The 13,438-nt window shown below is 37.8% G+C and overlaps 1 protein-coding gene across 1 annotated transcript in view; it reads right to left on the bottom strand.

Annotated features, from left to right (window-relative positions):
* Nucleotides 1–12,189, bottom strand: part of TMEM47 (transmembrane protein 47) — a 41,943-nt gene extending 29,754 nt beyond the window's left edge. The window contains exon 1 of the mRNA XM_072615196.1: nucleotides 11,354–12,189. Coding sequence (XP_072471297.1) covers nucleotides 11,354–11,579 — 226 coding nt within the window. The 5' untranslated portion in view covers nucleotides 11,580–12,189. The remainder of the gene's footprint in view (nucleotides 1–11,353) is intronic.
* Between the last annotated feature and the right edge of the window lie 1,249 nt (nucleotides 12,190–13,438).

The raw sequence follows: 13,438 nt of genomic DNA, 5'->3' as shown, positions 1-13,438 counted from the left end.
GTGAACCATTCTGGAGAGCAATTTGGAACTATCAAACTGTGCTTACCTTTGATCCAGCAATACCACTACTAAATCTTTGTCTCAAAGAGATCATAATAAAGGGGAAAGGCTCTTTTTGTGGTGGCAAAGAAATAGAAATAGAGGACATGCCCATCAATTAGGAATGGCTGAAAAAGTTGTGGTACATGGATATAATGAAATATTGTTGTTCTACAATAATAGTGAGCATGTGATCTTTAGAAAAATGACTGGAAAGACCTACCTGAACTGATGCTGAGTGAAGGGAGCAGAACTAGGAGAACCCTATACTTTATAACAGCAACACTTTGCAAAAATTAACTATGATTGACTTAGCTCTTGTTGGCAATACAATGATCCAAGGCAATTCCCAAAGACTCATGAGGGGAAATGCTATGCAAAACCAGAGGAAGAACTATGGAGTGTGAACGTATATTAAAGTATATTATTTTCACTTTTTTTGTGACTTTTCCTTTTTGTTCATTTCTTCTTTCACATTATGACTTCTGTGGAAATATGTTTCCATGACTGTATACGTGTGATGTGTATCAGATTGTTTGCTGTCTTGGAAAGGGGGAAGGGAAAAGAGGAAGGAAGAAAAAATTTGGAACCAAACAGCTTTTCAAAAGTGAATATTGAAAACTATATATGTAATTAGAAAAAAATATTTCCCTCTGAAAAAAATTAAAAAGTTGCTCAGAAGATGTTATTAAAGATTTACAAAAGTCACATTTATTTTTGAAATTTACTTTTTTTCATTATATTTTATTTTCAAATGAATATTCATCTTCTCCCCCTCTCCCTTTCTTTTTCATTGAGATAGCTAGGAAAAAATAAAAATCTTATGGATCTTTAACAGAGATGCTTCACACCCATATCCTTCCCTCTTCTGTATACCTAAGATTTACACAGTTCTGTAAGTCTTATAATGCAAGACTCCCTAGGAGACATGCATAACCCTGGGGAACACTGGCTAAAACACTTTACAATAATGGGTTTCCAAAGTCACACTTATTTTTTGGCCTATAAAATATTTCACTTAGATCATTGCATTTTTCTTAGTCTAAGTAAGTCAGCTCTGCCACAAAAGAAAAATTGGCCATCCTTGTAAATATCAGCCCAGAGACTCTGATTCTTCCTGTTTTTATCTTCTGGCCAACATTAAGAGAGCAGCTGCTTCTTAGAACAGGAGTCTACCATTAATCAATTGGTAGCAAGCATAGAAGTCTATTCTGGAGTGGGGGTTGACCTGGGGTGAGGGACTTCAAAATCAGTTTCTTTGAATTACTATTGCTAAATCTCCAGTTTCTGTGAACATGGTTAACGATGAATAAAACACCACCTCAATGATTTTTGATGGTGGGGGTTTTTTTAACCCCCTTTCAAAATATTTTTGAGTTGTTATTTGGTAATCGCCTGCATCATCACTATTTGGGTCTACTTTTAGAGTAAATTGCTTTACTTCATACAAAATTTACAGTGGCAATCAGAATAGTGTTTCAGAAGAAAAATTTAGAGTTGTATGAACTACATTTCAGTTCTAAGTATATGCATATAAATGTTTGCATGACCACAGATTTTAAAAATTGATTTCTAAAAATAACAGAATTATTATTATTAGAAGATAATTTAGAGTTTTTTGAACCATACAGATATTACATTGTAATAATTTACTCTATTGAAAATAGAAATAGATGTATTCTTTCATAAATCTGTTCTTCCCTGACTGTCCCTATTTTTTGGGCAATGACATAACACCATGCACTCAGTCACACTGACATAAAAATTTAGCATTATCTTACAGCTGTCCATCTCCCTAAGGCCACCTCCATAGAGGCAATTTGTGGTTCAGGAGATAGAGTGTTGTCCTTAAAGTGAGGAAGTTTTGAGGTCAAATCCAACCTCAATCACTTTACTAGATCACTCAACCTCTAGTTGCTTTAATCAATTCAGCTGTAAAGTGGTGATACTTAAAACACCTTTCTTACAGGATTCTTGTGAAGATCAAGTGTAAAATCACTGAACACCTGATTCACAATAGGCACTGTCTATATTACACACACATACACACACACTCACACACGTGCACACATGTACGCGCATTTCCCTACGTTTCCCTTTCCCTACTACATTCAATTTAGTTGCCTAGTCCTGTCAATTATCCCTTAACAATGTCTCCCACGTGAATGACTTCTTTTCCATTTCCCTGTGACTACCTTACTTCATACCTTTATTCTTTCTTTCCCAGATCTCATCAACTTTTTGTTGAATTTCTTTGAGTGTATTCTTTCCATTTTCTAATTCACAAAGTCCTGTAGAATTAATTTTTTTAAATGTATAGTTGCAATCATGGGTGCTTCAATATCTTCATTGTCTCCCCATGGTCTGCTAAATTGTGCCCCTACTTCTTAGCATGGTATTCAGGACTCTCAATGGTCTACTAAATTGTGCCCCTACTTCTTAGCATGGTATTCAGGACTCTCAATGACCTAAAAGCAGTCTACTTTGCAGCTTAATTTTGCAGTATTCTTTTTCCCACACTCTATGATCTTGTTCCTTACATGAAATCTATCACTTAGACAAATCAGACTATTCACTGTTTTTCCAAAATTTCTCATTTTCTTATATTTGAGTCACACCATTTCACTTCTTGATCACTGAAAATTGTGATAAATTGAAACTGTGATGTCATGTTTTTGAGAAGTCAAAAAAGAAGTAAAATAAACAAATACACACCATCTTCAAGTACCATATATCTAATAAAATGACAATTCAAATGCCAACTCTTCTTTGAAACTTTCCCTCATTTTTCCAATCCCAGGTGTTCTCTCCTTTCTTCAAACTCCTATACCATGTGATTTATTTCTCTTGTTATATTCATTACTTTATAGCCTTTTGCTTATATAAGTAAATCAATCAAATTACCTCGCCAAACAGAAAATGGATCATAAAACTGAATATTATGGTACCTTAATCAGATGGGGATATATCTGCTATCAATATCTTCACAGATGCTATACCATGCCTAAGTGGAATTTCTTGAGCATCTTTCAAAGGGGCGAAAAGGACAGTGGGGAGATACATTTGTTGAGATACATGAACTATGACATATTAGAAACAAGACCATCCTAACCACCCAAGGCAACCCAAGATCCCTGAGGGGAAATAGTAGCCTACCATCATTTTAAATAGTTGCCTAAGAACATGTGTTACCTTTATAATTATCAACATTTCATATTTCACAAGATTCTAATTTCTCAGATGTAGGGTTCATGACTTATTCAGCTCTTTATGACTCACAGCACCTATTTCAATTATTTGAACAAAACTGGTATTCACCAAATGTTAGATTACGTAATATTAAGAGTTCTTATATTGGTGGTGAGAGAGAACAGTCTGCTTTGTTAAATATATTTGTATGCTTTCCTAAGAGAGGCTGTGATAGCTTTAGTTTGGACTCCCTGTATCTTTCATTCTCTGTATCTGGTTATGTCTCTGTTTGTGTGTCCCTCTTGTGATTGACTTCCAATTACCTGAAGATACTGCTCATTCTATAGTGAAAATAGTGTAGCAAAGTTTCCCATAATAGAATAAGTAAAAAGAAAGGAGGAATTTTGATTTTTATACACAAGTGCACACATTGTGTTTATACAGTACTACATATTGGAAGCTTTTGGTAGAGACAGTTAAAATGAATAATAAACTTGTACAACTAAAGTTGATCCTTTATAAAACAGAATCTGTTTAATATATTGAGCAAGAAGTTTAAAATTCATGTAGGACTTCATTTGAAGAATGAGGGGATATGTTTTCTTGCAAAAGAAAAATGATTACTTGTTATACAATGTTTAACTTCCCTACTAACGGTAATAGACCATATTATCCATACACCATACTGTCCAAACTTCTGTCTACCAAGGGATATCAGTATTCACAAATATTGACAAGAAAGGAAATGCAGTGGAGACTTGGGAATCACTAAATTGAGTATTGAACTTTGTGTTGTCATTCATATAATATATGTGTATATACATATAAGCACATACAAATATATATGCATACACACATATATGTATATACACATGCGAATATATACACATACATATATGTACATATAAATATACATATATATATATATACACATACACACATATATCTTAAGTAATCTACTCTCTGCTCAAAGTTGAGGTGATAAAATCTCATTTGCTCCAAAGAAATATCCTCTGTTTCCAAATAGGTGATATGATGCTTAGACGATTACCTAGAAATATTTTCAAAAAATAGTTAATCAGGTAGTTTCCGCATAATCTGACAGCAGTTTCAACTACTTTCAAACATTCCTATGTATGTGCTTTTCTTATCATATGAAAATTTGTTTGTTTTACCATGGTCTACCAGTGCTTTACACAGAGTAGGAAATTAATACTCATTTGCATAGTGAATAAAAACTACTTGACATAGACAACATTGTCACTCCTACCCTCTTGCTTTTGCACATTTATACATTTTGTAATGGCTCTTCACTTCGCAGTCATAGATTCTCTTAGCTTCTGTTAAAAACTCCCCGCTTATTTGAAGTATTTCTTGTTCCCCATATTATTAGTATTCTCTTTTGAAATTCCTTTGTATTTTTTATATTTACTTTGTACATTTTATATCCTTCACCCCATCAGAAAGGAAGCTACTGGGGAGCATGAGTTATTTTAGTGTTCTGTTTATATGTCTAGCACTTAAGATAAATGCCCAGCATTTAATAGATGCTCAATAAATGCTTTGTAAATTGAATTTTCGTTAAAATTTTTTGGAACCCCAAGAATATGTTTCCACAAATAGAATCTTATCATTTTGGAAATTTTAAGTACTTGAGTCTACAAATGGGGAGATGAACTACAGTTGTGGTTTTATTGGTTCTGTATAAAAAATCTTGCAATAAAAAAAAAACATGAATAATATTAATAGAACAGGGCAAAATACAAACATTTTAGCCTACCACTTAAAGTCATTCACAACATCTCTCCTGTGTTTCCATTATTTCTACCTACATTTTATATATTACAACCAAATTTATTTCAGTTTTCCATCTTCATCTCTATACATTCATGTACTCTTCCCCCATACCTAAATTAATAGAATCATAGAATTATAATTTTGGAGCATGAAGAAGTTAACTTAGGCGTAGAGAAGATCAAACACTTGTGTAGGTTCATGTAAGTACTAAGTGGTAGAGTCAGGTTTCAAACGCAAGTCTTCCAACGTCACATTCAACTCTTTCCACTAAACCATACCACCTTATGCATTTTTTCAATCTTCTACAGCTAAATTAGTTTTTCTTTTCCTTCGGTCAGTGTTCAGCTTAGGATCTCTTTACTCCAGAGAGTCTGCCCTGATGCCTATAATTGGAAGTGGTCTTTTCCTCCCCAAATTTTCCCAAGGTAATGTTTCTCTATTTCTCCTGTACATCATCATATGCTACAATTATCATAAATTGTGTATATTCCCTGGATTACTGTATAGTCCTCTAAATGGAAATAAAACATCTTTTTCACCTTTGCTGCCCTACTACCTTAATAGTGTGTAATATTACCTTAATATGTGCATGTTAAACTGTAGATATTACAATGCCAAGGAAAGTAATCCTCAAAGGTAATTATGTAGCTAAAAATGGACCATGGAGTTTAAGGAAAAGAAATTATTATTTTAAAACACTCTAAACATTTCTATTTAAGAAAGGAGGCTTAAATTACTTGCCCCAAAGATCTACCTCTCATTTGATTTATGTTACAGAAAACACAATGGAACTCTTTCATAAGCTGCTGTTGGAAAACTAGCTGAAAATCCAGTTTACAAGGGCACTATGTTATACAAAATCTCCATGGTTTTTACTGGAGATATGATAGTTTGGAAAACCCTATTTCTGTGTGTGAGTATACACACACACACACACACACACACACACACACACACATATCTAAAATATATAATGAGTAATGTAAATTATGTTACCTTATAGTGGAATTATACTAAATTAAAACTGATCATGATCTAAAACATATTTTCTAAATTTCTAAAAGTTTCTAAAATAAGCACCAACCATAAATTATTGGAAAAAATGACTAATGATGGGCCTTTTTTTAAACAGTATGCTTTTGGATATGGATGTTTCTATAAACTTCCCAATTGGTCCTGTTCATTCAGCTTTAACTTGTAACACACTGTTGAAATGTATCTCACTTTTTAATATCTCACTCTGAGATTGGCAAAGTTCTTTACAAATATTAACTCATTTTCTCCTCATAACCCTGACAGGTAGATGCTCTTATTATCCCCATATTATAGATGAAGAAACTGATGCAAACAGAAGTTAAATGACTTGCCCAGGGTCACAAGGTTAATAAGTATCTAGATTTGAAGTGAGATCTTGCTAACTTCCTATCTAGAACTCCACGAATTACACTATCTAGTTGTCTCACATTGACTAACCTAATTCAACAAAGGCCTTGCTGGAACTGAAAATGAAGGTTTCTGAAGAAAATATACCCCCCAAAAGTTTCCATCTGTTTTCTCAATAAATTATAGGAAGACATGCAATATGGTAGAGGGAAGAAAGCAACCAGTTCAAAGGAAATGAATTCAAGTTGTTCACTTGTGTGACATTGTTCAAACTAATTAGCTTCTCTGAGTCTCACAATTTTCTCCTGCAAGGAAGTTTGGACTAGGATACTACTGTCCTTTTTAAACTCATAATCTTATTGCACTTCTGCAATAAATTAATGAATGCATTTGGAAACTTGAGAAACTGGGATGAAAATGTTCCAGTGAAGTTGAAATGAACTATTTGATTTTCTTTGGCTCATAATATAATATTTTAAAATTGCTTTAGATATATAATTGATTTCAAAGTATTTGATATTAAATGAAATTGTTATCAATTTTTCACAAGTTTGATTGTTTTTGGATTTAACAAAATTGCATTTCTTCTGTTTATGGTACTTTCCAGTAGAAGAGTATATATTACAGTACCCACCAATCTTGCTGAGCTACTTGTAAACACTAGTCAATATCAACTCATTTAAAGCAATGAGCTGCAGCTTCCCTGGAGGAAGACACCTTCTGAGCCGACAATTTTGTTTCACAAGGATGCTTTAGATTCCAAGCCTGCATAGATATTGCATTTATAGACAGGGGGCAACCAAATCTAAAGAGTTGAGAAACTCAGTGGTTGAACATTCCCTAATATTCTACCACTGAAACTAGATTTTTGATGTCATGGTTGGGAAAAAAAGATTATTATGCAAACTTACATCTCACATTACATTTAAAAGTACTTTTTCAAATAGCCTTGTTTTATAGATGGAAAATAAAATGCATTTTTCCTGTAACTGATATGTACTTTATGAAACTTTCAAAACTATGTTAGTGAGTCACAGGAAAAAAAAGTGGCTATTTTTAGAATTCCTCAGAAATGCTTATAACTATGCTCCTGAGGTGGGGTGGGGGCTCAACATATTAAAATCAACCCATAGGCTGTGAATAGGTCATAGAGCGATGTACTCCATGTATCACAGGAGGCACTATAGGGGTTAACCATGTTGATTGGGTCTTTTGTTGATTTTTGCTTACTCAATAGGTCACTCTGACCTGAAAAGAACAGTCTAGTCTGGGTTTGTTTCTTTTAAAGTCATTTAAAATAGCACATGAACGCAATATACATATTTTCCCAAAAGTCACAATATAAAACTTTTATGATTTAATAAGCTACCAGGCTAGAAATTTATGGCTACTTTGTATGCATGCATGTGCTTGTACACACATAGAATATATACTTAGTTGGCATAGCAATTTCTTTTCACTTTAAGTCTGTGATAAACCTTAACTATGCAGTTTTAAGAAAGTATCAAAATAGAATGATCAAGAACATGGATTAGCTGTTATTGCTATTCTGCATAAGGACATATTAAAAATGTTGCCAAAAGACTACCTACAAACAAGAGGTCTGCCACATTACACTTCTGAAGAGATCCAGTGAGTCACGTCCATGTGATTATAACATCTTGTGTTATATTATGAGCAAATATGTGAACGGTTCCAAGTTTGTAGATTTGAAACGATTTTCATCTCCATACTGAACTTGATACTAAATTATCCATTTTCCTAATCTGATCTTTGGAACAGTTACACACACACACACACATATATAAATGGAGAGAGAGATACAATACACATATATGTATGTATGTATGTATGTATATAAACAGATATTCTCAGATCAGAAAAAGATATGAGTGAAGAAGATTATGGCTGATTAACCCACTCCTTGGATTAATAGAGTTCATACTACAAATGTGGAAGCTGATTTTAACAGGCCCATGCAAACAGGGATGGAGCTATGCTCAGTTAGAATTACAAAATGGATTATAAAGAGCAAAGGGTGCACATTTTGTATCAAAATTAAAACACTGCATTGGAATGGAAGGGATTTGCAGAGGAGGCAGAGCAGAAACAGGGCATGTTGCAGACAGCAGAAACAGTCTTGAAAATTTCCTGCTCAAAAGAACATGAACTTGCCATTTCATGGAAGGTCTAATTCCAATTAAGACAAAGGTTTTTAATTAAACCTTGAAGATGCTGTTAAGGGCCTTTAGGAAAACTCTGTCCTTGCTAGTGCCTCCCGAGGTAATCCACTTCAAGGGACAATGAAATCCTTCTCTTCAAGGCACCAGGAAAGATGTTTTATCCCTGCTTTCTGCAGTTTCTCACAGCCAACCAGCTGAAATGTAGCTTGCTATAGAACACAAACAAAAACGCAAAGGACTGCCAGCTTCTGTGCTGGCTCTATTTCTTTTCATATAGCTAGATACGTTTTTCCCCCATACTCAAAAGTTCACTTGAAATTTAAACACACACACACACACACACACACACATACTATAACATTTTCGAGAGGAGAAGGGGATAGGGCAATTTTCTGTATCCTTCCTCCCCCATACTAGTAAAGAAAGAATAGTAGACTACAGACATAAAGAGCTTGTCCAACTATCCTTAAAATAAAACAATCATCATTTCTTTTCCAGGAGCTTGTTAACTCTAGCTCTTCTGGGATTTATTTTTTTTTTAATTAAAATAAAGCTAAGTTGATACTTAAGAACCCTAACAGAAATGAATGCAACGGTAGGAAATTCTTTTGGGAGCCAGAAGAAGGAGAATCAAACAGGACAATTGTGTTCTCCCTTGGATTTTTACCTTGAAGTGTTCCATTTACCTACATTTCCATTATACTTAGGTCTTCCTATTTCCTGCCCTCTTTTTAATTTTTTTTTAAATTAAAGTATAGATACTGTTGAGGCAATTAAGGAAAGATTAACCAACATTACATACTGTTCAACAAGCCCAATCTGGCTGCTCTCCATTTCCCACATTCTTTGGAAGGATAAAGGGAGAAGAATCGGATTCTAAAAGAAAGAGGGGATTTGAAACCGTTATTATTTTTACCTATCTGAAAAGTCTTTATGCAATCAGGGGATATTATTTCAGGAGACAGAAAGAAAGGGGCAAAAGAGTCACGTTGCTAAGGAAACATGTTGAAGCTGACATTCCTACATAAATTTCCATTTATATGGGACAGAAGAAAGAAGAGGTATTTTCTCCCAAAGTTTGTCTGGATACCCCGTTGATTGTATACAGACTTTTTAAAGAACCAATCTGTGTTTTCAGTTGTAAACATGTAACCTCCAACGAAATGAAGGCGCTATATATTGTCCTCCTGCCAGTCAACTTGATGGTGAATTAAACAACCACCACCAAGAAATTGTTACTGTTTCTTCTGAGAAGATAATTTCTGGGCCCCGAGTGAAAGGGAAAGACTAAGTCAAGAAACTCGACCAATTAAAACTACTTTCTTCCATGCCAAGGAAAGGAGAACAAAGACAAATCCGAGCAAGTTCGTTTTTAGTGCTGGTGTGAGTTTGGATATAACTCGCCAACATGACTAGGGAAGCTTCACAAGTTGTCTCAAGAAAGCCTAAACTAACCTATGTATAATGAAATCCAACGAGTTTCATCCCATATCAGTGCTTAGTGTTTTATTTTTTAACCGTAAAATCTTTTTATTTTCACTATACTATTTCTTAGGGCTAAAATCACAGTCAAAGAATCCAGAATGGTAACAATAGTATAGCGACAAGAAAGTAGGAGGAGGCTGAGGAGGCCAGCAATCCGTGGCAGAGAGAATACACCCCAGGTTCCGGAGAGGGGGGCCAGTAGGCTCGCGTGGTGGAGGTGGTGGGAAACTAGGGAGTGGGTGGAGGCTGGCATTGGTGGGTGTGGAGGCATGGAAGTCAGAGTTCCCGAGGCAGAGAGGTGTGTTTGTTTAGTACTGGAGGAGAGGGTAAACCCCTGACTCTAGCTCTCCTCTCTGCCACCTCCTACCCCATAAAGGAGGATGATCATCGCAACCTAAACATAAAACGGACGGTAGAAGTCACAACTTTTAGCCATCTATGAGCAGTTCACCCAGGAGAAAGAAAGAGGATTTTTAGCGATGATGAGCGGAAGATACAGAAAGGAGACAAGAAGATGGGGATCCGGAAAAATCACTTACTGTAACACCAAAAAAGGAAATTCAAACCATTCGCTCTACTCTATTATCCCTCCAAACCTACAGGAATAAAATCTCAAACAAAAACTGGCCTGCAAAAATCCAGACAGGATAGAGTTGGACACAGAAGAAAAATAATTCGAAAAATTGCTCTCTCAGAGTAAGAAAGGGGGTGGAGTAGGACACAGGATCTTGAAGACTACTTGGGTCTTGGCGGGGGGGGGGGGGGTGCTTTCTCACCTTTTAAAAAATGGGAGTGGGGAAGGCGTTATGTTTTTAAAACCTCCACATGGTCCTTGTCGCAAATTATGCCAATTACAGAAAGTAACATGTGTTAGTGGTGAGCTAGAGGAATGGCTAAATGAGCAGAGCAGTAGGGATTGGGGCGGGTTGGGCAGTGCTCGAAGGCGAGTTTAGGGTGAAGGGGTTTGGCCCAGGGCCTGAGGTGGAAAAGGCGTTTGAGATATGCCAAGGAGGAAGCCTGAGACCAAGGGCTTGAATTGGGAAGGGTTGCAGACACTAGTTGGGAGAATCACACGGGAGGCAGCAGGAGTTAACTTGCCAGAAACCACATACCAATTGGGAAGAAGCGGGGTTAGGCGGGGGCAGCACTTGGCGGCTAACAGAAGTAGGAGAAGGAGCAGAGGGAGCCAAAGCGCGGTGGCTTGGGGACAGCTAGGAGCACAGGGAGGAGCGCGGGGCGGGCGGGGAGGAGGAGGTATGTTACAGAAGAGCTCTCACCGCTACTCAGAGTGGACTCGCAGTGCCAGATGTCTACGTTGGCGGGTTTCCGGCAGCACTCCCACAGGGACAGGTAATATTGATGATCCGCTGTGACCCAGGCCGGGCTCAGTACCGCTCCCAGATCCAGACACAGCGCCAGGAAGATGCATACCAGCCCCACTAGCTTCAGAGGGGTCAGCACCGATACACGCACCTCCTCCATCCCGCTACCAGCTGAAGCCATGCCCAGGGGAGCCGCTACCAGATCTGGTCCCCAGAAACTCTGGCCCCCTCTGGGGTTAGGAGACGATGCAACAAAGCTTCCCGGGAGATGTTGGGCGAAAACACGCACAAAATAAAAGTCCAGTAAAATAATTATAAAAAAAATAACAAGCCAATCCTGTAAGAGTTTCTGCCTCCCTTACCCCACCCCCCTAAAATCAGGCTGCTTGGTAGGGAAGAACGGTCAGGAACGCAGCAGCTGCGAAAGGTGATAAAAGGGGGAGAAGTGGCCTTTCGCGTTTGTTTCAGGTGTTGCAGACTCGGAAGGCAGCAGCGGCATCGGCAGCTCCGAGCATTGGCTGCCCAGCTCCCCAGCGCTCAGCTCTCTTGCTCCCTCACTGTGTGCAGTGCCCAGTTTCCAGCTCTGCCCAGCTCGCTTACTCCTCCCATCTCCCCTCCTCCTGTCTGCAGGGAGGCGGGGAGGAAAAAGGAGGGCGAGAGGGAGGAAAGGGCGGCGGCGTCACTGTCCTGGCTTTGCCAAGGATAGATTAGAGAAAGGCAGATAACTCTTGTCTCCCCCCAACCGGCAAGCCAAGCAACAGCCGGTGGGGTGGGGTCCCGGACACAAACTCTTTCTCGCTGGTTTACTGGGCTCCTTACTGAGCTGTTAGTGGACAATTCCTAGAAGATTCATTGCCCATCCCCCACCAACCCTTTACTTTCTCTGTCACCTCGCCCTCCCCCAAACCGTGTCATGTGGTTTTTCTTTTTATAGCAGGGAAGGAGGGGTCCTTTTCTAGAAGGCGTCAGATTTTTAACTCCTCCTAGGTTTCCTATCCGCAGCTGTTGCTGCCAAGAGATTTATCAGCTACACTGTCAGGATTCAGTTATCCCGCTTGTCCTCTAGTGTGATGGAGAGGTATTAGTATGTGAAAAAAAAGTTAGTAACGTTTTTTTCTTCACTTTTTCAACCCAGGACTCAATCTTGTTTTCCCAAGCCCCATCCCCTCTGTTTCCCCCTGCATATGTCTCCCCCGCTTTTGATCTGATGCTCTTTCTTCTTTTGACTTGCCTTTTCTTAGGCACCTAGCTACAACAGATGTCCCGGTTGCTTTTGAAAAGAAACAAAGAAGGGTGTCCTTACACAGCATAAAGTTCCATATGGGAGCTAGTCTGCGAAGTTCATTTACTCCACAGAATTTACTAAATTCAACTTGTAAAGGAAACAGGGGGTGGGGGCTAGGTATAAAGAGAGCTTTGCCCTCAGGGAGTCAAAAATGTGGCAAAACATTTGCAAATTAACTATAATACCAATTAGATAATAAGTACATAAGTTCCAAGAACAATCCGTATCTACAGAGGAAGATCATTCGCTAAGGCGCATCACTGAAGGCTTTGAAGAAGATAGCATTCAAGGTAGGCTTGGGAAGATGGCTAGAATACTAGTAAGTTATGAGGGAGAGAGCGTTTTGGGTTTTGGAAAGGAGTGAAACAAACCAAACTGCAAGTGTCTGAGCTTGGAAAGTAGCCCCATATGGCTAGATTTAGAGTGCTTGAGGAGTGAGATAAAGTCTTTAGCCTGTGGAGAATCATGAAGGCTAGAAGAGTTTGAATTTTATTTGCTAGGTGATGGGGAGCCACTGCAAGTATTTGAGTAATGGATTGTGTTTTTTTCGAACATGCACACAATCTTCTGTTTTAAACAGTGCAGTGACATTTTCTTTAAAGTATCTTTTCTCCTCTTTTCTGATTGATTGATTCTGATTGATCCTACTCTACTTGATAATCCTATATGCCATATCACCTTGTCTCACTCCTTTTCTGTCTGATCTCCATGAGTCACCTGCCTGGTTTCCAGTCTTAGGTAGGAGTAAGAGGAAG

This window comes from Notamacropus eugenii, chromosome 5, assembly GCF_028372415.1.
Source record: "Notamacropus eugenii isolate mMacEug1 chromosome 5, mMacEug1.pri_v2, whole genome shotgun sequence".
Classification (NCBI taxonomy): Eukaryota; Metazoa; Chordata; class Mammalia; order Diprotodontia; family Macropodidae; genus Notamacropus; species Notamacropus eugenii.
Note: the sequence above shows the minus strand (reverse complement) of the source record. Positions and strands in the feature narration are given on the sequence as shown.